Raw genomic sequence first — 24,930 nt, 5'->3', positions numbered from 1 at the left:
AAGAGATGGGGCCTTACCATCAGCCCCACCAAAACTAAGCACCTGCATGGGTATTTTGTACCATCGGACACTCCACCCCCACAACTCCCAATCAGTGATGGGGCAGTTGTGGAGAGAGTGGAGAGTTTCCCATACTTGGGCAGTGTGCTTATGACCGGCTCCAGTTTAACAGCAGAGGTCTCACTCCGAATCAGTCGAGCGGCAATATCTTTTCATCGGTTGCGTAACGCTGTGTGGAAGCTACCTGGTCTGTCGCTCTGCACGAAGCTTCAGGTCTTCTCGGCCACGGTCATTCCCTCCCTTCTCTACGCTTGCGAAACGTGGACCCCCCTAATGGAACATCTTCGCCAGTTAGAGATATTTAGGCTGGCCTGCCTACGATCCATCCTGGGTTTAACCAGACTGGATTGTGTGAGGAGCTCACAAATCCTTGAAAGATCTGGGCAAGGTCCCATCGGTGAGCTCCTCCGGTGGGCAAGGCTGCGATGGCTAGGTCATGTAGCCCGCATGCCCAGCCACCGCATGCCGAAACAGCTTTTGTTCGGCCGGATTGAGGGGGCTAAACGGGTGCGGCACAGGCTAGAGAAGAGATGGAGTGATGTGGTACAGGAGGACGTGGAGCTGAGTGGACTTGCCGATGACTGGTACCAGCAGTGTCAAGATCGGCCTCTGTGGAGGAGGCTCGTGAAGGACGCTACTGGGCAGTTGGAGGCAGTCGCCCTCCAACAACAACGGAGGGCGGAGGAGCGATGCTCACAACAACGAGCGGAGCGCCGGGTGGCTAAAGCACAGCAGGTTGGCACAGTAGGGGGCACAGGTGGTGCATCAGCCACTCATCTCAGTCAGTCGACCCGTGGCACTTGGGTCTGCCCCGTAACCTCCTGCCAGCGGGCGTTCGACACTTCACGTGGCCTCAGGGTCCACATAGCCTGGCACAAGCGTCGTGGTGACGTCACCGCCACTTAGTGGCGAATGGTGGTTGTTGTTGTTGTTGTTGTGTGTGTAGGTGTGTGTGTAGGTGTGCGTACGTGTGTGTGTGTGTGTGTGTAGGTGTGCGTGTGTGTGGGTGTGTGTGTGTAGGTGTGTGTAGGTGTGTGTGTGTAGGTGTGTGTAGGTGTGTGTGTAGGTGTGTGTATAGGTGTGTGTATAGGTGTGTGTGTGTAGGTGTGTGTGTAGGTGTGTGTGTGTAGGTGTGTGTGTAGCTGTGTAGGTGTGTGTGTAGGTGTGTAGGTGTGCGTGTGTGCGACTGACTGTGCGTGACGTAGGTAAGCGTCTAGGGCGAGTCGCAGCACGGATCCCAGGTCTCCACTCTGCTCCGCTACCCAGCGGGTCCATCTGTCAACAACATCATCAATATCATCAAAATCAACATCATCATCATCATCAACATCATCATCAACATCATCAACATCATCATCAACATCATCATCAACATCATCAATATTATCAACATCATCAACATCATCATCATCAACATCATCATCAACATCATCATCAACATCATCATCATCAACATCATCATCATCAACATCATCATCATCAACATCATCATCATCAACATCATCATCAACATCATCATCATCAACATCATCAACATCATCATCAACATCATCATCATCACCTACAGTGCCCAGTGAGTGACTAGTGAGTGAGTAGTGAGTGACCAGTGAGTGAGTAGTGAGTGACCAGTGAGTGACTAGTGAGTGAGAGTAGGTGTGATGACGACCGTTTGTGTTATGGTCGAAACGTCGTGAGAATTTTTATTGTTTTACATATATTTTATTACTTTATTGTTTCCCTTCAACGTGACTTTACCGAAAGAGCTAAGGATACGAATTACCGCAGTCACGAAAGCTTTAAATCAAAATTGAATTTCTGCTATCGGCCGAAACCGAAACCCGATTTTCGGTCGGCCTCTAAATTGTCAGACTTTGAATCTCGGCATCAACACGCGTGTGGGGCCGATGGGCCGATGGGTACGCAACGCGCCAACACGCGTGTGGTGCCGATGGGTACGCAACGCGTCAACACGCGTGTGGGGCTCGATGGGTACGCAACGCGCCAACACGCGTGTGGGGCCGATGGGTACGCAACGCGCCAACACGCGTGTGGGGCCCGGTGGGTACGCAACGCGCCAACACGCATGTGGGGCCGATGGGTACGCAACGCGCCAACACGCGTGTGGGGCTCGATGGGTACGCAACGCGCCAACACGCGTGTGGGGCCCGGTGGGTACGCAACGCGCCAACACGCATGTGGGGCCAATGGGTACGCAACGCGCCAACACGCGTGTGGGGTTCGATGGGTACGCAACGCGCCAACACGAGTGTGGGGCCAATGGGTACGCAACGCGCCAACACGCGTGTGGTGCCGATGGGTACGCAACGCGCCAACACGCGTGTGGTGCCAATGGGTACGCAACGCGCCAACACGAGTGTGGGGCCGATGGGTACGCAACGCGCCAACACGAGTGTGGTGCCAATGGGTACGCAACGCGCCAACACGCGTGTGGTGCCAATGGGTACGCAACGCGCCAACACGAGTGTGGGGCCAATGGGTACGCAACGCGCCAACACGAGTGTGGGGCCGATGGGTACGCAACGCGCCAACACGCGTGTGGTGCCGATGGGTACGCAACGCGCCAACACGCGTGTGGTGCCGATGGGTACGCAACGCGCCAACACGCGTGTGGGGCCGATGGGTACGCAACGCGCCAACACGCGTGTGGTGCCGATGGGTACGCAACGCGCCAACACGCGTGTGGGGCCGATGGGTACGCAACGCGCCAACACGCGTGTGGTGCCGATGGGTACGCAACGCGCCAACACGCGTGTGGGGTTCGATGGGTACGCAACGCGCCAACACGCGTGTGGGGCCAATGGGTACGCAACGCGCCAACACGCGTGTGGGGCCAATGGGTACGCAACGCGCCAACACGCGTGTGGTGCCAATGGGTACGCAACGCGCCAACACGCGTGTGGGGCCAATGGGTACGCAACGCACAAGCTAAGGCGGGCAAGGCGGCTGGTACAGACAACGGAGACACTTTCTTATACATCATAAAGGGTTTTTTTGGGTTAGATCGCGTTTATTTATAAATGTGTCGTAACCCTCCACCGCCCGACACGGCCAATCAGCAAAAAAAGGTGTCACGTTGACAAAAGACAAATAATTCACTACTTCAGCCCACCGGTGTGTTGAAGAGTTAATCCACATTTACAGTTTGAGTACAACGTTTCGCTGGTAAATACATCCAGCATCATCGGGCAATTCGCCAGAATGGTAAAGCCCTCGCTGCCATCTGTTGACCGGTCGTATCGAGATACAAGAAACGTCTGACCTCTGCGATTGCCAACAAAGGGTTATGCCACCAAGTACTAAGTCCATGTTTTGCAGAGGGGTCAAATACTTATTTCCCTCATTAAAATGCAAAATCAATTTATAACATTTTTGACGCGCGTATTTCTGGATTTTTGTTGTTGTTATTCTGTCTCTCACTGTTCAAATAAACCTACCGTTAAAATTATAGACCGATCATTTCTTTGTCAGTGGGCAAACGTACAAAATCAGCAGGGGATCAAATACTTTTTTTCCCTCACTGTACGTGTGTGTGTGTTTGTGTGTACGTGTGTGTGTGATGCAGTGTGTGTGTGTGTTTGGCAAAACAACCCCCTACCTCCTCGCGGTGCCGGACGGGCAACTCTGTCGTGGAAAGTGCTGTGGGGGGAGGGCCAATTCCGATTGGCTCCTCCCCTCATGGCGTCTGTCACCACCACAGTGGCTAAACGGGGGCTCTGGACGGGTGTGAGGGGCTGGTAACCCCTCCACTTTCAACATTTTTACACGGAAACCACGAATAAAAAATAATTAACTAATAATGGATGGCTCCCTATTGCTCAACCACGTTATGTATGCCGATGATTTGGTAATAGCTGCTCATTCAGAGGACGAGTTGGAGACGCTGCTGCTGAGACTGGAGCGTGCCACTAAGAGATGGGGCCTTACCATCAGCCCCACCAAAACTAAGCACTTGCTTGGGTATTTTGTACCATCGGACACTCCGCCCCCACAACTCCCAATTGGTGATGGGGCAGTTGTGGAGAGCGTGGAGAGGTTCCCATACCTGGGCAGTGTGCTTATGACCGGCTCTAGTTTAACAGCAAAGGTCTCACTCCGAATCAGACGAGTGGCAATATATTTTCATCGGTTGCGTAACACTGTGTGGAAGCTACCTGGTCTGTCAGGTCTTCTCGGCCACGGTCATTCCCTCCCTTCTCTACGCTTGCGAAACGTGGACCCCCCTAATGGAACATCTTCGCCGGTTAGAAACATTTAGGCTAGCCTGTAAAAGATCCATCCTGGGTTTAACCAGGCTGGATTGTGTGAGGAGCTCACAAATCCTTGAAAGATCTGGGCAAGGTCCCATCGGTGAGCTCCTCCGGCAGGCAAGGCTGCGTTGGCTGGGTCATGTAGCCCGCATGCCCAGCCACCGCATGCCGAAACAGCTTTTGTTCAGCTGGATCGAGGGGGCTAAACGGGCGCGGCATGGGCTAGAGAAGAGAAGGAGTGATGTGGTACAGAAGGACGTGGAGCTGAGTGGACTTGCCGATGACTGGTACCAGCGGTGTCAAGATCGGCCTCTGTGGAGGAGGCTCGTGAATGATGCTACTAGGCAGTTGGAGGCAGTCGACCTCCAACAACAACGGAGGGCGGAGGAGCGACGCTCACAACAACGAGCGGAGCGCCGGGTGGCTAAAGCACGGCAGGTTGGCACAGTAGGGGGCACAGGTGGTGCATCAGCCAGTCATCTCAGTCAGTCGACCCGTGGCACCTGGGTCTGCCCCGTGACCTCCTGCCAGCGGGCGTTCGACACTTCACGTGGCCTCAAGGTGCACATGGCCTGGCATAAGCGTCGTGGTGACGTCACCGCCATTTAGTGGTGAATGGCGGTTGTTGTTGTGTATTTGTGTACGTGTGTGTGTGTGGTGTGTGTTTGTGTGTGTGTGTTTGTGTGTACGTGTGTGTGTTTGTGTGTACGTGTGTGTGTGTGTACGTGTGTGTGTGTGTACGTGTGTGTGTTTGTGTGTACGTGTGTGTGTGTGTGTACGTGTGTGTGTGTTTGTGTGTACGTGTGTAGGATTGCCTAGCGCCGACTGACCAGGCCGATAGAGAGTGACAGACGTAGCACGAACGTTATATTCTCAAACAGATCTTCAGTTGACGACTGACGACCAAAAAGTCAAAATCAGTTTCGACCGAATCCAAAAGTAAAAAAAATTACTTTCGACCGAATCCGAAACTATGCCGAAAGAGGACATTTGCCAACTTTCGGCTCCGAAACCGAATTTCGGTCGGCCTCTAGCCCAGTGAGTGACTCGTGAGTGACTCGTGAGTGACTCGTGAGTGACTCGTGAGTGACTAGTGAGTGACTCACATGACTGCACTGCTCATGCTGAGTGGGGCCGACTCTCCGTTCCCCAGCGCCCAGTATTCCGCACAGCGGATGGCTCCGTCGATGTGGCCACGCTGTGCCGAGCGCCAGTAGTGAGCGTACGCTACGGCCTACACACACACACACGCACACACACGCGCACACACATGCAAACACACACACGCACACACACACACGCAAACACACACACGCACACACGCGCACACACACACACACACATGCACACACGCACACACGCGCACACACACACACGCAAACACACACACGCACACACACACGCGCACACACGCGCGCACACACACACACACACATGCTGTTAGATATGAGCCCCCACATATACAACAATGCACACATGCACACACACATACACACGCACATACACACGCACACACACATGCACACACACAGACACGCACGCACACACGCACGCACACACGCACACACACACGCACGCACACACGCACACACACACGCACGCACGCACACACACACACAGAAACGCGCACACACGCACACACAGACACGCGCACACACAGACACACACACCAACACACACAAAGAGAGTCACACTGACACGCACACACACCGATACACACACGACGAAGACAAAGATCCCCCGTATAGCCTTCACAGACTGTAGGGGCAAGTGCTGTTAGCGAGCACCTATGAAGGCCGGAACGGTACACGAGGGGGTGGGTGGCTTGCAACACGCCCGACACACACACACACACACCGATACACACAGACACACACACACACACCGATACACACAGACACACACACACACACCGATACACACAGACACACACCGATACACACAGACACACACAACAACAACCGCCATTCGCCACTAAGTGACGGTGACGTCACCACGACGCTTGTGCCAGGCTATGTGCACCTTGAAGCCACGTGAAGTGTCGAACGCCCGCCGGCAGGAGGTCACGGGGCAGACCCAGGTGCCACGGGTCGCCTGACTGAGATGACTGGCTGATGCACCACCTGTGCCCCCTACTGTGCCAACCTGCTGTGCACTCAGCTCCACGTCCTCCTGTACCACATCACTCCATCTCTTCTCTAGCCCGTGCCATGCCCGTTTAGCCCCCTCTATCCGGCCAAACAAAAGCTGTTTAGGCATGCGGTGGCTGGGCATGCGGGCTACATGACCCAGCCAATGCAGCCTTGCTTGCCGGAGGAGCTCACCAATGGGACCTTGCCCAGATCTTTCAAGGATTTGTGAGCTCCTCACACAATCCAGCCTGGTTAAACCCAAGATGGATCGTAGGCAGGCCAGCCTAAATGTTTATAACCGGAAAAGATGTTTCATTAGGGGCATCCACGTTTCGCAAGCGTAGAGAAGGGAGGGAATGACCGTGGCCGAGAAGACCTGAAGCTTCGTGCGGAGTGACAGACCAGGTAGCTTCCACACAGCGTTACGCAACCGATGAAAAGATATTGCCGCTCGACTTATTCAGAGTGAGACCTCTGCTGTTAAACTGGAGCCGGTCATATGCACACTGCCTAGGTATGGGAAACTCTCCACTCTCTCCACAACTGCCCCATCACCGATTGGGAGTTGTGCGGGTGGAGTGTCCGATGGTACAAAATACCCAGGCAGGTGCTTAGTTTTGGTGGGGCTGATGGTAAGGCCCCACCTCTTAGTGGCACGCTCCAGTCTCGGCAGCAGCGTCTCCAACTCCTCTTCTGAATGAGCAGCTATTACCAAATCATCGGCATACATAACGTGGTTGAGCAATAGGGAGCCATCCCTTGACCGCACCCGGGCATCGATCAGCCTCCCATTATATCTGTACCATATGGAGATTCCCCCGGTACAGCTATTGAAGGCTTCACAAACTACGTGGTCAAAATAGATGTTAAATAATGTGGGAGCCAGACGACATCCCTGTCGCACCCCAAGGTGTACAGGGAATGGCTCTGACTCCCGGCCACGTAGTTTTACCCGGGCCCGCTCACCATCATGAAGGTCCTTAATGATCGTGAGCAGAGAGTCAGGTACTCCAAAAGCACGAAGAACAACCCAGAGCCCAGGCCTACTGATGGTATCATAGGTCTTGACCAGGTTAATAAAGCAGAGATGTAGGTCTCTGTTCGAACATTCCACGTGGCCACACGAAGTGGCTTTTAGTTGTTTCTGGAGATGCCCCGAGGGTAGATATTCAATCTCCTGGCTCCACCAATTGGGGTTTGGCCAGGAGACGTCATAGACGCCTGTCCCCCCGGGGCCTCCGGCACAAGCTTATTAGTTATATATTTAAGTCGTGGATTCGTGGTAATGTTTTGAAGGTGGAGGGGTTACCAGCCCCTCGCACCCATCCAGAGGCCCTGTTAAGCCACTGTGGTGGTCACAGACGCCATGAGGGGAGAGGCCAATCGGAATTGGCCCTCCCCCCACAGCACTGTCCACGACAGACTTGCCCGTCCGGCACCGCGAGGAGGTAGGGGGTTGTTTTGCCGGATAGTTACACACACACAAACACACACCAACACACACAGACACACAGACACACACACTCACACAGCCACACATACACACTCACACAGACAGACACACACACACACAGACACACCGATACACACCAACACACACAGACACACACGCACACAGACACACACGCACTCACACAGACACTCACACAGATACACACAGACACTCACACAGACACTCACAGACACATGCACGTGGTGCCGCGAGGCGTTGCCGGGGTAGAGTCCGCTGGAGTAGACACACACACAGACACACACACACACACAGACACACACACACAGACACACACACACAGACACACACAGACACACACACACACAGAGACACACACAGACACAAAGATAACAAAGATCCCCCGTATAGCCTCAACAGACTGTAGGGGCAAGTGCTGTTAGCGAGCACCTATGAAGGCCGGAACGGTACACGAGGGGGTGGGTGGCCAGCACCACGCCCGACCGCCTTTGTCTCCCTAGTGGCGATATTTACACACCGCACAAGGTACTCATTTGAGGCTGAGTCGACCTAGGGGAGGCCCGGGACCGGTTCAGATGATCGTCACTGGTGTTGGCCGTGAGCGGGAATCGAACCCGGGTGGCCAGGTTCATAGCGCAGCGTAGCGCTAACCACTACACACACACAGACACACACAGACACTCACACAGACACACACACACACAGACGCACGTGCTGCCGCGAGGCGTTGCCGGGTACAGTCCGCTGGAGTAGACACACACACAGACACACCGACACACAGACACACACACACACAGACACACACACAGACACACACACAGACACACACAGACGCACGTGCTGTCGCGAGGCGTTGCCGGGGTACAGTCCGCTGGAGTAGACGTATCCCAGGTTGTGCGGTGCGTCCGGGTTGCCCAGAGCGTCCGCCCGGTGCCAGTAGGACACTGCCTTGGTGTAGTCGCCGCCATAGGTCTGGTGGTACCAGCCCAGTGCATTGTGGGCCTGGGGCAGGTCCTGGTGAGCGGCAGGGTGAGGAGGAGGGTGAGGAAGAGGGTGAGGAGGAGGGTGAGTAGGAGGGTGAGCGGCAGGGTGAGTAGGAGGGTGAATGGCAGGGTGAGTGGCAGGGTGAGTAGGAGGGTGAGTAGGAGGGTGAGTAGGAGGGTGAGGAGGAGGGTGAGCGGCAGGGTGAGGAGGAGGGTGAGGAGGAGGGTGAGTGGCAGGGTGAGTAGGAGGGTGAGTGGCAGGGTGAGTGGCAGGGTGAGTGAGCTGGTGAGTGGGTGGGTGAGTGGGTGAGTGAGTGGCAGGGTGAGTGGCAGGGTGAGTGGCAGGGTGAGTGGCAGGGTGAGTAGCAGGGTGAGCGGCAGGGTGAGTGGCAGGGTGAGCGGCAGGGTGAGTAGGATGGTGAGTAGGAGGGTGAGTAGGAAGGCGAGTGGCTCACAAAGATCTGGACAAAATCCCATCGGTGAGCTCCTCCGGCAGGCAAGGCTGCGATGGCTGGGCCATGTAGCCCGCATGCCTAGTCACCGCGTGCCGAAACAACTTTTGTTCGGCCGGATCGAGGGGGCTAAGCGGGCGCAGCACGGGCTAGAGAAGAGATGGAGCTGGTGGGTGAGTGAGTAGGTGGGCGGGTGGGTGGGTGGGTGAGTGAGTGAGTGGGTGAGTGAGTGAGTGAGTGAATGAGTGGGTGGGTGAGTGAGTGGGTGGGTGAGTGAGTGGGTGGGTGAGTGAGTGGGTGAATGAGTGAGTGGGTGGGTGAGTGAGTGGGTGGGTGGGTGAGTGGGTGAGTGAGTGGGTGATTGAGTAGCTGAGTGGGTGAGTGAGTGAGTGGGTGAGTGAGTGAGTGGGTGTGTGGGTGAGTAGGTGGGTGAGTGGGTGAGTGGGCGGGTGGGTGAGTGGGCGGGGGTGGGTGAGCGGGCGGGTGAGTGGGCGTGTGGGTGAGTGGGTGGGTGGGTGAGCGGGTGACACGGGCTAGAGACGGAGTGATGTGGTACAGGAGGACGTGGAGCTGAGTGGACTTGCCGATGAGCGCTACCAGCGGTGTTAAGATCGGCCTCTGTGGAGGAGGAGGCTCGTGAAGGACGCTGCTGCTGCTACTGGGCAGTGCCAGGCTAGGTGCATCTTGAGGCTACTGGGCAGTTCGAGGCGGTCGCCCTCCATCAACAATAACGGAGGGCGGAGGAGCGACGCTCACAACAACGAGCGGAGCGCCGGGCGGATAAAACGCAGCCAGTTGGCACAGTGGGGGTTAACAGCTGGTGGTGGTGCATCAGCCGGTCGTCTCAGTCCGTCAACCCATGGCACCTGCAGGGTCTGTCCACGTGACGTCCTCCTGCACCTAGCCTGGCACAGCAGTCAACCCATGGCACTTGCTGGGTCTGCCACGTGACCTCCTGCCAGCGGGCATTCGACATCGGCGGTTGTTGTTGTTGTTGTGAGTAGGTGTGTGCGTGTGTGCGTGTGTGCACGTGCGTGTGTGCGTGTGAGTGGGTGTGTGCGTGTGTGCGTGTGTGCACGTGCGTGTGTGCGTGTGAGTAAGTACGTGCGTGTGTGGATGTGAGTGGGTAGGTGGGTACGTGCGTGCGAGTGTGTGCGTGCGTGCGAGTGGGTATGTGCGTGCGTGTGAGTGGGTACGTGCGTGTGAGCGGGTACGTGCGAGTGTGTGCGTGCGTGCGAGTGGGTTTCATGCGTGCGAGTGTGTGCGTGCGTGCGAGTGGGTACGTGCGTGGGAGTGGGTACGTGCGTGGGAGTGGGTACGTGCGTGCAAGTGGGTACGTGCGTGTGAGTGGGTACGTGCGTGTGAGTGGGTACGTGCGTACCTCTGCAGCGGCCTTCTCCAGGTACTCACGAGCCAGCGTCAGATTCTGTTTCACTCCCTGACCCTGAGACACGACAGGAGAGACAGGAGGGTCCGGGTGTGTCAATGTGGGTGTGTGTGTGTGTGGGTGTGTGTAGGTGTGTGTAGGTGTGTGTAGGTGTGTGGGTGTGTGTGTGTTGGTGTGTAGGTGTGTGTGTGTCAATGTGTGTGTGTGTGTGGGTGTGTGTAGGTGTGTGTGTGTTGGTGTGTAGGTGTGTGTGTGGGTGTGTGTAGGTGTGTGTTTTTTGGCCTCAGGGTGCACATAGCCTGGCACAAGCGTCGTGGTGACGTCACCGCCACTTAGTGGCGAATGGCGGTTGTTGTTGTTGTAGGTGTGTGTGAGTGTGTGTAGGTGTGTGTGTGTGTAGGTGTGTGTGTGTGTTGGTATGTAGGTGTATGTAGATGCGTGTGGGTGTGTGTGTGGGTGCGTGTGGGTGTGTGTGTGTAGGTGTGTGTGTGTGTGGGTGTGTGGGTGTGTGTAGGTGTGTGTGTGTATGTGTGTGGGTTTGTGTTTGTTGGTGTGTAGGTGTGTGTAGGTGTGTGTATGGGGAGCGGTAGTGTAGCGGTTAGCGCTACGCTGCGCTATGAACCTGGCGACCCGGGTTCGATTCCCGCTCACGGCCAACACCAGTGACGATTATCTGAACCGGTCCCGGGCCTCCCCTAGGTCGACTCGGCCTCAAATGAGTACCTGGTCCGGTGTGTAAACATCGCCACTAGGGAGACAAAGGCGGTCGGGCGTGGTGCTGCTGGCCACCCACCCCTTCGTGTACCGTTCCAACCTTCATAGGTGCTCGCTAACAGCACTTGCCCCGACAGTCTGTTAAGGCTATACGGGGGATCTTTGTCTTTGTGTAGGTATGTGTGTAGGTGTGTGTAGGTGTGTGTAGGCGTGGGTAGGTGTGGGTAGGTGTGTGTGTAGGTGTGGGTAGGTGTGTGTGTAGGTGTGTGTGTAGGTGTGCGTAGGTGTGGGTATGTGTGTGTGTAGGTGTGTGTGTAGTTGTGTGTGTAGGTGTGTGTAGGTGTGTGTGTGTGAGCCAGATCAGCTCAATAACAACGGCAGGAGGCTGCTAGATTTTTTCTGCAGCCCATGGGCTTGGAATTACCAACACGCTGTTCCGGCATCGGCGCATCCACACAACATCATGGATGCATGCCGGGTCCAAGCAAGAACATCTGCTGGACTACGTAGTGACGGACCAGCGGATGCGAGCCCATGTCCTTGACACCAGGACCTACCGTGGAGCTGATCTGCCCTCTGACCATCGACTAGTCATCTGTAAGATGCGCCTGCCATTCTTCCACTCCGGTGGTGGGTGTACACCCAGGACCCCATTCTGACCTAAAGTGGCCTGGTCTCAGTTATCTGATGAAAGTTGCAAGCGAGAATTTCATCATCGCTCGCGGCTGGGGTTGGCATCGTCCCCCACTCCTCCTGATGTCGAGGGTAAATGGGCGAGGTTTAGGACTGACTCATGCAGCCGCAATAGCTGCTTTGGGTACGCGGTCCAGACCTCCCCAAAGACCCTGGCTGACAGAGGAGGTGTTCAGGATGGTTGAGAAAAAGCGACAGGCCCACTCTAATCGTCGACAGCATCCCACGTCAGAGAAAGAGGAGGTTTACCGCAGCCTTCGCTCGGAGGTTCGGAGAGCCGTGAGGCGCTGCAAGGATGGGTGGTGGTCGCGGATTGCTGTGGAGATGGAGTCTGCCTCAGTGGTCCGCGATCACAAATCTCTATTTAACTCCATCAAATAAGTAACCTGCAGCGCCACACCTATTACCATCACTAGGGGAAAAAACGGTGATTCAATCTCCGACCCCCAGGAACAGGTTTGCAGATTTGCTGAGCATTTCCTGGGGGAGCGGAAATCCCTCGACATGGGAAACATCGTGGCACAAAGTGAGGATGACCCTGCTGAGGCTGCGGTGCCCCAAATATTGGAAGAAGTCACCCCCTGTGAGTAGCTGGCTGAGGTGCCATCTGTTGAAGTACTAAAGGTGATCCAGAGTCTGAGACCAGGAAAGGCAGCTGGCAGAGATGATCTCCCAAGTGAAATGCTGAGGGAGGGTGGCGTTTGTGCACAGACTGCCGTACATGACATCATAACAATAGTCTGGACCACTGGACGGGTTCCGCAGGATTGGAAGGATGCCCTGGTGGTCCCCCTCTTAAAGAAGGGAGACCGCACAGAGTGTAACAACTACAGGGGCATCTCCCTCCTCAGTGTGCCGGGAGTCGGAGCCATTCGCTGTACACCTTCGGGTGCGACAGGGATGTCCTCTGGCTCCCACATTATTTAACATCTATTTTGACCACGTAGTTCGTGAGGCCTTCAATAGCTGTACCGGTTGAATTTCCATCTGGTACAGATATAATGGGAGGCTGATCGATGCCCGGGTGCGGTCAAGGGATTGCTCCCTATTGCTCAACCATGTTATGTATGCCGATGATCTGGTAATCGCTGCTCACTCAGAGGAGGAGTTGGAGGCGCTGCTGCTAAACCTGGAGCTTGCCACTAAGAGGTGGGGCCTTACCATCAGCCCCACCAAAACTAAGCACCTGCCAGGGTATTTTTCTACCATCAGACACTCCACCCCCTCCACAACTCCCAATTGGGAGTTGTGGAGAGAGTGGAGAGTTTCCCATATCTGGACAGTGTGCTTATGACTGGCTCCGGTATAACAGAAGAGGTCTCATTCTGAATCAGTCGAGCGGCATTATCTTTTCATCGGTTGCGTAACGCTGTGTGGAAGCTGCCTGGTCTGTCGCTCCACACGAAGCTTCAGGTCTTCTCGGCCACGGTCATTCCCTCCCTTCTCTACGCTTGTGAAACGTGGACCCCCCTAATGGAACATCTTCACTGGTTAGAAACATTTAGGCTGGCCTGCCTACGATCCATCCTGGGTTTAACCAGGCTGGATTGTGTGAGGAGCTCACAAATCCTTGAAAGATCTGTGCAAACTCCCATCGAGGAGCACCTCTGGCAGGCAAGGCTGCGTTGGCTGGGCCATGTAGCCCGCATGCCTAGCCACCGCATGCCGAAACAGCTTTTGTTCGGCCGGATCGAAGGGGCTAAACGGGCGAGGCACGGGGTAGAGAAGAGATTGAGTGATGTGGTACAGGAGGACGTGGAGTTGAGTGGACTTGCCGATGACGGGTACCAGCGGTGTCAAGATTGGCCTCTGTGCAGGAGGCTCGTGAAGGACGCTACTGGGCAGTTGGAGGCAGTCGCCCTCTAACAACAACGGAGGGCGGAGGAGCGATGCTCACAACAACGAGCGGAGCGCCGGGTGGCTAAAGTGCAGCAGGTTGGCACAGTAGGGGGCACAGGTGGTGCATCAGCTAGTCATCTCAGTCAGTCGACCCGTGGCACCTGGGTCTGCCCCGTGACCTCCTGCCAGCGGGCGTTCGACACTTCACGTGGCCTCAGGGTGCACAAAGCCTGGCACAAGCGTCGTGGTGACGTCACCGCCACTTAGTGGTGAATGGCGGTTGTTGTTGTTGTTGTGTGTATGAGTGTGTGAGTGATGTGTGTATGTGTGTGTATGTGTGTATGTGTGTGATGTATGTATGCGTGTGTGTATGTGAGTGAGTGTGTGTGTGAGTGTGTGTGTGAGTGTGTGTATGTGTGAGTGTGTGTATGTGTGTATGAGTGTGTGTGTATGTGAGTGTGTGTATGTGTGTGTGAGTGAGTGTGTGTGTGAGTGTGTGTATGTGTGTGTGTGTTCACCTTGAGCAGCACAATGGCGTAGTCGTACATGGCGGTAGGGTCACGTGTCTGTGTGGCGCTGCGCTCGTAGTAACGAGTGTGAGTGTGTGAGTGATGTGTGTATGTGTGTATGTGTGAGTGAGCGTGTGTGTGCGTGTGTGTATGTGTGTGTATGTGTGTGTGTGAGTGTGTGTATGTGTGTATGAGTATGTGAGTGTGTGTATGTGTGTATGAGTGTATGAGTGTGTGAGTGTGTGTGTGTGAGTGAGTGTGTGTGTGAGTGTGTGTATGTGTGTGTGTGTGTATGTGTGAGTGATGTGTGTGTGTGTGTATGTGTGTGTGAGTCAGTGTGTGTGTGTGTGCATGCCGGGTCCAAGCAAGAACATCTGCTGGACTACATAGTGACGGACCAGCGAATGCAAGCCCATGTCCTTGACACCAGGACCTACCGTGGAGCTGATCTGCCCTCTGACCATCGACTAGTCATCTGTAAGATGCGCCTGCCATTCTTCCACTCCGGTGGTGGGTGTACACCCAGGACCCCATTCCAACCTAAAGTGGCCTGGTCTCAGTTATCTGATGAAAGTTGCAAGCGAGAATTTCATCATCGCTTGCGGCTGGGATTGGCATCGTCCCCGACTCCTCCTGATGTCGAGGGTAAATGGGCGAGGTTTAGGACTGTGACTCATGCAGCTGCAATGGCTGCTTTGGGTACGCAGTCCAGACCTCCCCAGACACCCTGGATGACAGAGGAGTTGTTCAGGGTGGTTGAGAAAAAGCGACAGGCCCACTGTCATCGGCTACAGAATCCCACGTCAGAGAATGAGGAGGCTTACCGCAGCCTTCGCTCGGAGGTTCGGAGAGCCGTGAGGCGCTGCAAGGATGGGTGGTGGTCGCGGGTTGCTGAGGAGATGGAGTCTGCCTCAGTGGCCCGTGATCACAAATCTCTATTTAACTCCATCAAAAAAGTAACCTGCAGCGCCACACCTATTACTATCATTAGGGGAAAAAACGGTGATCCAATTTCCGACCCCCAGGAACAGGTTCGCAGATTTGCTGAGCATTTCTGTGAGGTCCTGGGGGAGGGAAAATCCCTCAGCCAGGAAAACATCGTGGCACAAAGTGAGGATGACCCTGCTGAGGCTGCGGTGCCTCAAATATTGGATGAAGTCACCCCCTGTGAGTGGCTGGCTGAGGTGCCATCTGCTGAGGAAGTATTGAAGGCGATCCGGAGTCTGAGACCAGGAAAGGCAGCGGGCAGAGATGATCTCCAAAGCGAAATGCTGAGGGAGGGTGGCGTTTGTGCACAGACTGCCCTATATGACATCATAACAACAGTCTGGACCACTGGACGGGTTCCGCAGGATTGGAAGGATGCCCTGGTGGTCCCCCTTTTTAAGAAGGGGGACCGCACAGACTGTAACAACTACAGGGACATCTCACTCCTCAGTGTGCCGGGAAAGGTCCTGGCAAGGATTATTCAGCATCGCCTTGCCAGGCACGCTGAGGAGAGGCTTGCGGAGCCCCAATGCGGTTTCAGGAAAGGGCGGTCCTGCACAGATGCCATATTTTCTGTCCGTCTGCTACAGCAGAGGTGTAGGGAATTCCAACAAGACCTACATCTCTGCTTTATTGACCTGGTCAAGGCCTATGATACCATCAGTAGGCCTGGGCTCTGGGTCGTTCTTCGTGCTTTTGGAGTACCTGACCCTCTGCTCACGATCATTAAGGACCTTCATGATGGTGAGCGGGCCCGGGTAAAACTACGTGGCCGGGAGTCAGAGCCATTCCCTGTACACCTTGGGGTGCGACAGGGATGTCCTCTGGCTCCCACATTATTTAACATCTATTTTGACCACGTAGTTCGTGAAGCCTTCAATAGCTGTACCGGGGGAATCTCCATATGGTACAGATATAATGGGAGGCTAATCGATGCCCGGGTGCGGTCAAGGGATGGCTCCCTATTGCTCAACCACGTTATGTATGCTGATGATTTGGTAATAGCTGCTCAGTCAGAGGAGGAGTTGGAGACGCTGCTGCTGAGACTGGAGCGTGCCACTAAGAGGTGGGGCCTTACCATCAGCCCCACCAAAACTAAGCACCTGCCTGGGTATTTTGTACCATCGGACACTCCACCCCCACAACTCCCAATCGGTGATGGGGCAGTTGTGGAGAGAGTGGAGAGTTTCCCATACCTGGGCAGTGTGCTTATGACTGGCTCCAGTTTAACAGCAGAGGTCTCACTCCGAATCAGTCGAGCGGCAATATCTTTTCATCGGTTGCGTAACGCTGTGTGGAAGCTACCTGGTCTGTCGCTCCGCACTAAGCTTCAGGTCTTCTCGGCCACGGTCATTCCCTCCCTTCTCTACGCTTGCGAAACGTGGACCCCCCTAATGGAACATCTTCGCCAGTTAGAAACATTTAGGCTGGCCTGCCTACGATCCATCCTGGGTTTAACCAGACTGGATTGTGTGAGGAGCTCACAAATCCTTGAAAGATCTGGGCAGGGTCCCATCGGTGAGCTCCTCCGGCAGGCAAGGCTGCGATGGCTGGGTCATGTAGCCCGCATGCCCAGCCACCGCATGCCGAAACAGCTTTTGTTTGGCCGGATTGAGGGGGCTAAGCGGGCGCGGCACGGGCTAGAGAAGAGATGGAGTGATGTGGTACAGGAGGACGTGGAGCTGAGTGGACTTGCCGATGACTGGTACCAGCGGTGTCAAGATCGGCCTCTGTGGAGGAGGCTCGTGAAGGATGCTACTGGGCAGTTGGAGGTTGGCACAGTAGGGGGCACAGGTGGTGCATCAGCCAGTCATCTCAGTCAGTCGACCCGTGGCACCTGGGTCTGCCCCGTGACCTCCTGCCAGCGGGCGTTCGACACTTCACGTGGCCTCAGGGTGCACATAGCCTGGCACAAGCGTCGTGGTGACGTCACCGCCACTTAGTGGTGAATGGCGGTTGTTGTTGTTGTTGTGTGTGTGTATGTGTGTGAGTGATGTGTGTGAGTGTGTGAGTGTGTGTGAGTGAGTGTGTATGTGTGAGTGATGTGTGTGTATGTGTGTATGTGTGTGTGTGTATGTGTGTGTGTGAGTGAGTGTGTGAGTGTGTGTATGTGTGTGTATGTGTGAGTGATGTGTGTGTGAGTGTGTGTGTGAGTGTGTGTATGTGTGTGTGATGTATGTGTGTATGTGTGAGTGATGTGTGTGAGTATGTGTGAGTGATGTGTGTGTGAGTGAGTGATGTGTGTATGAGTGTGTGTATGTGTGTATGTGTGTGTGAGTGTGTGTATGTGTGTGTATGTGTGAGTGATGTGTGTGTGTGTGAGTGAGTGTGTGTGTGAGTGTGTGTGTGTGAGTGAGTGTATGAGTGTGTGTATGTGTGTGTGTGTGAGTGTGTGTATGTGTGTGTATGTGTGAGTGATGTATGTGTGTGTGAGTGTGTGTGTGAGTGATGTGTGTGTATGTGTGAGTGATGTGTGTGCGTGTGTTCACCTTGAGCAGCACAATGGCGTAGTCGTACATGGCGGTGGGGTCACGTGTCTGTGTGGCGCTGCGCTCGTAGTAACGAGTGTGAGTGTGTGTGTGATGTGTGTGTATGTGTGTATGTGTGTGTATGTGTGTGTATGTGTGAGTGATGTGTGTGTGTATGTGTGTGTATGTATGTGTGAGTGATGTGTGTGTGTGTATGTGTGAGTGATGTGTGTGTGTGTGAGTGTATGTGTGTATGAGTGTGTGTGTATGTGTGTGTGTGAGTGAGTGTATGTGTGTGAGTGTGTGTATGTGTGTGATGTATGTATGTGTGTGTGTTCACCTTGAGCAGCACAATGGCGTAGTCGTACATGGCGGTGGGGTCACGTGTCTGTGTGGCGCTGCGCTCGTAGTAACGAGTGTGAGTGTGTGTGTGATGTGTGTGTATGTGTGTATGTGTGTGTATGTGTGTGTATGTGTGTGTGTATGTGTGTGTATGAGTGAGTCAGTGTGTGAGTGTGTGTATGTGTGAGTGATGTGTGTGTGTGTTCACCTTGAGCAGCACAATGGCGTAGTCGTACATGGCGGTGGGGTCACGTGTCTGTGTGGCGCTGCGCTCGTAGTAACGAGCCGCCGCTGCCACGTTGCGCGACAGCCCCTGCTGGCCCCAGTACAGCATGCGCCCGAGCGTTTGCTACGCACACACACGCACACACACACATACACGCACACACACGCACACACACACACACATACACACACACACATACACACACACACACACACGCACACACACACACGCACACACACACACGCACACATACACACACACACACGCACGCACACACACGCACACGCACGCACACACGCACACACACGCACGCACCATGCACACGCACGCATACACACGCACGCGCACGCACACACACGCAACATGCACACACACGCACACATGCACACACGCACACATGCACACGCGTGAACAAACAAAGATCCCCCATATAGCCTTAACAGACTGTAGGGGCAAGTGCTGTTAGCGAGCACCTATGAAGGCCGGCACGGCACACGAGGGGGTGGGTGGCCAGCACCACGCCCGGCCGCCTTTGTCTCCCCAGTGGCGATGTTTACTACACACCGCACCAGGTACTCATTTGAGGCTGAGTCGACCTAGGGGAGGCCCGGGACCGGTTCAGATAATCGTCACTGCCGGTGTTGGCCGTGAGCGGGAATCGAACCCGGGTCGCCAGGTTCATAGCGCAGCGTAGCGCTAACCGCTACACCACCGCTCACCCACGTGTAAACACACACGCACACTTACGCACGCGTGAACACACACGCACATGTAAGCCCACACGCACACACACGCACACGTGAACACACACGCACACACACGCACGCGCAAACACAACAACAACAACAACAACCGCCATTCGCCACTAAGCGGCGGTGACGTCACCATGACGCAAACACACACACACACACTTCACAATAAAGGTTTTTGGGTTAGATCGCGTTTATTTATAAATGTGTCGTAACCCTCCACCACCCGACACGGCCAATCAGCAAAAAAAAAAGCGGTGTCACGTTGACAAAACAACAAATTAGTTCACTACTTTAGCCCGCCGGTGTGTGTTGAAGAGCGAATCCACAACATTTACAGATAAATGTTGGCCGATCTAACCCAAAAACCTTTATTATGAATAATATTGGTCGCGAAAGCCTGCTACGTGTTAAACTGACACGCGCACACACGCACGCATTAACACGCACGCACACACACATGCACACACACACGCACGCGTCCACCTGTAGGTCCGCTCCGACGGCTCACCTGGGCCCCGCCCACGCCCTGTCTCGCCTGGTGCTTGAGCCACAGGAAGAGGTCGTGGTCCGGCCTGGTCTGCTCCCTCAAGCCTGCCTCGTCGTTCAGGCGAACCAGCTCCACGTACACCTGCGTCGGTTCACGTGCGTGGCAGCGTGTCAGTGTGTGTGTGTGTGTGCGTGTGTGTGTGTGTGCGTGTGTGTGTGTGGCAGCGTGCGCGTGTGTGCGTGTGTGTGCGTGTGTGTGTGTGTGCGTGGCAGCGTGGCAGCGTGCGTGTGTGTGTGCGTGTGTGTGTGTGTGTCAGCGTGTCAGCGTGCGTGTGCATGGGTGAGTGAGTGGCTGAGTGAGTGGCTGAGCGAGCGAGTGGCTGGGCGACCGAGTGGCTGAGTGAGCGAGTGCCTGAGTGAGTGAGCGAGTGGCTGAGTGAGCAAGTGGGTGAGTGAGTGAGTGAGTGGCTGAGTGAGCGAGTGGGTGAGTGAGTGGCTGAGTGAGTGAGTGGCTGAGTGAGTGAGTGAGCAAGTGGCTGAGCGAGTGAGTGAGTGGTTGAGCGAGTGGCTGAGTGAGTGAGTGGCTGAGTGAGTGAGTGGCTGAGTGAGTGAGCGACTGAGTGGGTGAGTGAGCAAGTGGCTGAGCGAGTGAGCGAGTGGCTGGGTGAGTGAACGAGTGGCTGAGTGAGTGAGTGGCTGTGGCTGAGTGAGTGGCTGAGTGAGTGAGTGGCTGAGTGAGTGAGTGAGTGGCTGAGTGAGTGAACGAGTGGCTGAGTGAGTGAACGAGTGGCTGAGTGAGTGAACGAGTGGCTGAGTGAGTGAGTGAGCGGCTGAGTGAGTGACTGATTGATTGAGTGGCTGAGTGAGTGAGTGGCTGAGTGAGTGAGCAAGTGAGTGGCTGAGTGAGTGAGTGGCTGAGTGAGTGAGTGGCTGAGTGAGTGAGTAAGTGGCTGAGTGAGTGAGTGGCTGAGTGAGTGAGTAAGTGGCTGAGTGAGTGAGTAAGTGGCTGAGTGAGTGAATGAGTGGCTGAGTGAGTGAGTGGCTCAGTGAGTGAATGAGTGGCTGAGTGAGTGAGTAAGTGGCTGAGTGAGTGAGCGAGTGGATCAGTGAATGAGCGGATCAGTGAGTGAGCGAGCGGCTCAGTGGGTGAGTGAGCGGCTGAGTGAGTGAATGAGTGGCTGAGTGAGTGGCTCAGTGAGTGAATGAGTGGCTGAGTGAGTGAGTAAGTGGCTGAGTGAGTGAGCGAGTGGATCAGTGAGTGAGCGGATCAGTGAGTGAGCGAGCGGCTCAGTGGGTGAGTGAGCGGCTGAGTGAGTGAATGAGTGGCTGAGTGAGTGAGTGGCTCAGTGAGTGAATGAGTGGCTGAGTGAGTGAGTAAGTGGCTGAGTGAGTGAGCGAGTGGATCAGTGAGTGAGCGGCTGAGTGAGTGAGTGGCTCAGTGAGTAAGTAAGTGGCTGAGTGAGTGAGTGGCTCAGTGAGTGAGTAAGTGGCTGAGTGAGTAAGTGGCTGAGTGAGTAAGTGGCTGAGTGAGTGAGTGAGCGAGCGGGCGGCTGAGTGAGCGAGCGGCTCAATGGGTGAGTAAGTGGCTGAGTGAGTGGCTGAGTGAGCCAGTGAGTGAGCGAGCGAGCGACTGGCTGAGTGAGTGAGTGGCTGAGTGAGCGAGTGGGTGAGTGAGTGAGTGGCTGAGTGAGCGAGCGGCTGGCTGAGTGAGCGAGCGGCTGGCTGAGTGAGCGAGTGGCTGAGTGAGTGGGTGAGCGAGCGGCTGAGTGAGCGAGCGGCTGGCTGAGTGAGTGAGTGGCTGAGTGAGTGGCTGAGTGAGCGAGTGAGTGAGTTCGCGAGCGAGCGGCTGAGTGGGCAAGCGAGTGGCTGAGTGAGCGAGCGGCTGAGTGAGCGAGTGGCTGAGTGAGCAAGCGAGTGGCTGAGTGAGCGAGCGGCTGAGTGAGCGAGTGGCTGAGTGAGCGAGTGGCTGAGTGAGCAAGCGAGTGGCTGAGTGGGTGAGCGAGCGGCTGAGTGAGCGAGTGAGCGGCTGAGTGAGCAAGCGAGTGGCTGAGTGAGCAAGCGAGTGGCTGAGTGGGTGAGCGAGCGGCTGAGTGAGCGAGTGAGCGGCTGAGTGAGCAAGCGAGTGGCTGAGTGAGCAAGCGAGTGGCTGAGTGGGTGAGCGAGCGGCTGAGTGAGCGAGTGGCTGGCTGAGTGAGCGAGCGGCTGAGTGGGCGAGCGGCTGGCTGAGTGGGCGAGCGGCTGGCTGGCTGAGTGAGCGGCTGGCTGAGTGAGCGAGCGGCTGGCTGAGTGAGCGAGCGACTGAGTGAGTGAGCGAGCGGCCGAGCAGCGCCCCACCTGGTCTGCGTGGTGCTCCTGTCGCTGGCGCGACGTGGTGATGGCCGCGTCGCTGTAGTAGGCGTAGGCCGCCCCCAGGTCCCCCGCGTGGCCGTCCACGCCCCGCTGGTGCTTGTAGCCCAGACGGGCCTGGGCCAGGCGGCAGCCGTGGCCGGCCGCCAGCAGGCCCAGCACCAGCGCCTGGGGGGGGGGGGGCAAGGGGACACGGGGACATGGGGAGACACGGGAGACACGGTGAGAGACGGTGAGACACAGTGAGACACGGTGAGACACGGGGAGACACGGAGACATGAGACACGGTGAGACACAGTGAGACACGGTGAGACATGTGAGAGACAAGGGGAGACACGGGGAGACACGGGGAGACACGGGGAGACACGGTGAGACACGGTGAGACACGGGGAGACATGTGAGAGACATGGGGAGACACGGTGAGACACGGGGAGACACGGGGGGACACGGTGAGACACGGTGAGACACGGTGAGACACACGGGGAGACACGGTGAGACACGGGGAGACACGGGGAGACACACGGGGAGACACGGGGAGACACGGGGAGACACGGTGAGACACGGTGAGACACACGGTGAGACACGGTGAGACATGGTGAGACACGGGGAGACACACGGGGAGACACACGGGGAGACACGGGGGGACACGGTGAGACACGGAGAGACGCCAGTGTTAGGGCGAGTGTTCGCACAAGCGCTCACCTCCGTCTGATTGGCTGGGACGCCCAGTCCCACCTGATAGGCCACGGCCAACAGGAAGAGGGCTTGGGGTTGCCCCAGGCAACCGGCCTGCCTCAGCCAATGGGGGACGAGCGAGCCTGGCCGTTTCTGTCCAATCAGGCGAGACCTGGCCAGGATGTACAAATCCTTGGCCATAGGAATGGTGCTCAGCAGGAGATCTGTACGGGAAGACATAGGACTCAGTGTTAATCACTGGGGCTCACTCCCATAGGGTTCAGTGTCAATCACTGGGGCTCACTCCCATAGGGTTCAATGTTAATCACTGGGGCTCACTCCCATAGGGTTCAGTGTTAATCACTGGGGCTCACTCCGATAGGGTTCAGTGTTAATCACTGGGGCTCACTCCCATAGGGTTCAGTGTTAATCACTGGGACTCACTCCCATAGGGTTCAGTGTTAATCACTGGGGCTCACTCCCATAGGGTTCAGTGTTAATCACTGGGGCTCACTCCCATAGGGTTCAGTGTTAATTACTGGGGCTCACTCCCATAGGGTTCAGTGTTAATCACTGGGGCTCACTCCCATAGGGTTCTGTGTTGATCACTGAGACTCACTCCCATAGGGTTCAATGTTAATCACTGGGGCTCACTCCCATAGGGTTCAGTGTTGATCACTGAGACTCACTCCCATAGGGTTCAATGTTAATCACTGGGGCTCCATCCCATAGGGTTCAGTGTTAATCACTGGGGCTCCCCGATTGGCCGGCCGTACCGCCATGGCGACTGCCTGCCCCCGTTGCCGTGGCGACAACCCCCCCCCCCGTTGCCGTGGCGACGACCTTACCCTCGTTGCCACGGCGACCGTAGGCCCGGCGACCGAGCAGGGCGACCAGGGCCTTGTGCCGCTTGGCAATTGGCTCCCGCGCGTCACATGTCCCCGGCGGGGTCCTGCGAGCGAACAGGCGGGGGTAGGCGTCCGGGCAGCTGCCTGTAGGTTGTGAGACAGCGACGCCGACCAATGGGAACGCGGCGCTTACTTCACCACTCTGGCTATAGGTGGGGCGACAACTGCTGCTGTGTGGGTCCATGGCCTAGGGGCACTCCCAGTGGCAGCTGTCCCTGTGCGTCAGTCTGCACCAACAAACTCACTCACCCACTCGCCCACCCACTCACCCACCCATCACCCACCCACTCGTCCACCCACCCACTCACCCAATCGCCCACCAATCCACTCGCCCACCCACCCAAGCACCCCCCAAGCGCCCACCCACCCACCACCCACCCACCACCCACCCACCGTGGCTAGTGGCTGTGTGAGTGTCCACGTGTTGCTGCTGCTGCTGCTGCAGTGAGGGGAGTGCACGGTGGAGCTGCTGGCAGGAGTTCTCAAACGTCGCAATGTCACGCTCCACTGGGTCCAGCCACCCGTCCTACCACCATCAACACCATCAACAACATCATCAACAACATAATCACCATCAACACCATCAACAACATCAACAACAACATCAACAACATCATCAACAACATCATCACCATCAACAACATCAACAACATCAACAACATCAACAACATCAACAACAACAACAACATCAACAACATTAACAACAACATCAACAACATCAACAACATCAACATCATCAACAACAACAACATCAACAACATCATCACCATCAACAACATCAACAACATCAACACCATCAACACCATCAACAACATTAACAACATCAAAAACATTAACAACATCAACAACACCATCAACAACATCATCACCATCAACAACATCAACAGCAACAACATCAACAACATCAACACCATCAACACCATCAACACCATCAACAACATCATCACCATCAACAACATCAACAACAACATCAACACCATCAACAACATCAACAACAACAACATCAACACCATCAACAACATCAACAACATCAACAACATCAACACCATCAACAACACCATCAACAACATCAACAACAACATCATCACCATCAACAACATCAACAACATCAACACCATCAACAACATCAACAACATTATCACCATCATCATCATCACCATCAACAACATCAACAACATCAACAACATCAACACCATCAACAACAACACCATCAACAACATCATCACCATCAA

At 55.4% G+C, this 24,930-nt stretch overlaps 1 protein-coding gene across 1 annotated transcript in view; it reads right to left on the bottom strand.

Moving 5' to 3' along the window:
- SEL1L3 (SEL1L family member 3) overlaps positions 1 to 24,930 on the bottom strand; it is a 78,419-nt gene that overhangs the window by 22,012 nt on the left and 31,477 nt on the right. The window contains exons 12-21 of the mRNA XM_076056578.1: positions 24,092 to 24,224; positions 23,639 to 23,782; positions 22,818 to 23,014; positions 22,104 to 22,283; positions 19,792 to 19,911; positions 18,514 to 18,654; positions 10,748 to 10,810; positions 8,769 to 8,945; positions 5,435 to 5,562; positions 1,252 to 1,335 (exon numbers count right to left, since the gene is read on the bottom strand). Of these exons, the coding sequence (XP_075912693.1) occupies positions 1,252 to 1,335; positions 5,435 to 5,562; positions 8,769 to 8,945; positions 10,748 to 10,810; positions 18,514 to 18,654; positions 19,792 to 19,911; positions 22,104 to 22,283; positions 22,818 to 23,014; positions 23,639 to 23,782; positions 24,092 to 24,224 (1,367 nt within the window). The remainder of the gene's footprint in view (positions 1 to 1,251; positions 1,336 to 5,434; positions 5,563 to 8,768; positions 8,946 to 10,747; positions 10,811 to 18,513; positions 18,655 to 19,791; positions 19,912 to 22,103; positions 22,284 to 22,817; positions 23,015 to 23,638; positions 23,783 to 24,091; positions 24,225 to 24,930) is intronic.

Source organism: Petromyzon marinus, chromosome 76 (genome assembly GCF_048934315.1).
Source record: "Petromyzon marinus isolate PM22_M1 ecotype Great Lakes invasive population chromosome 76, UKy_Petmar_22M1.pri1.0, whole genome shotgun sequence".
Taxonomy (NCBI): Eukaryota; Metazoa; Chordata; class Hyperoartia; order Petromyzontiformes; family Petromyzontidae; genus Petromyzon; species Petromyzon marinus.
Note: the sequence above shows the minus strand (reverse complement) of the source record. Positions and strands in the feature narration are given on the sequence as shown.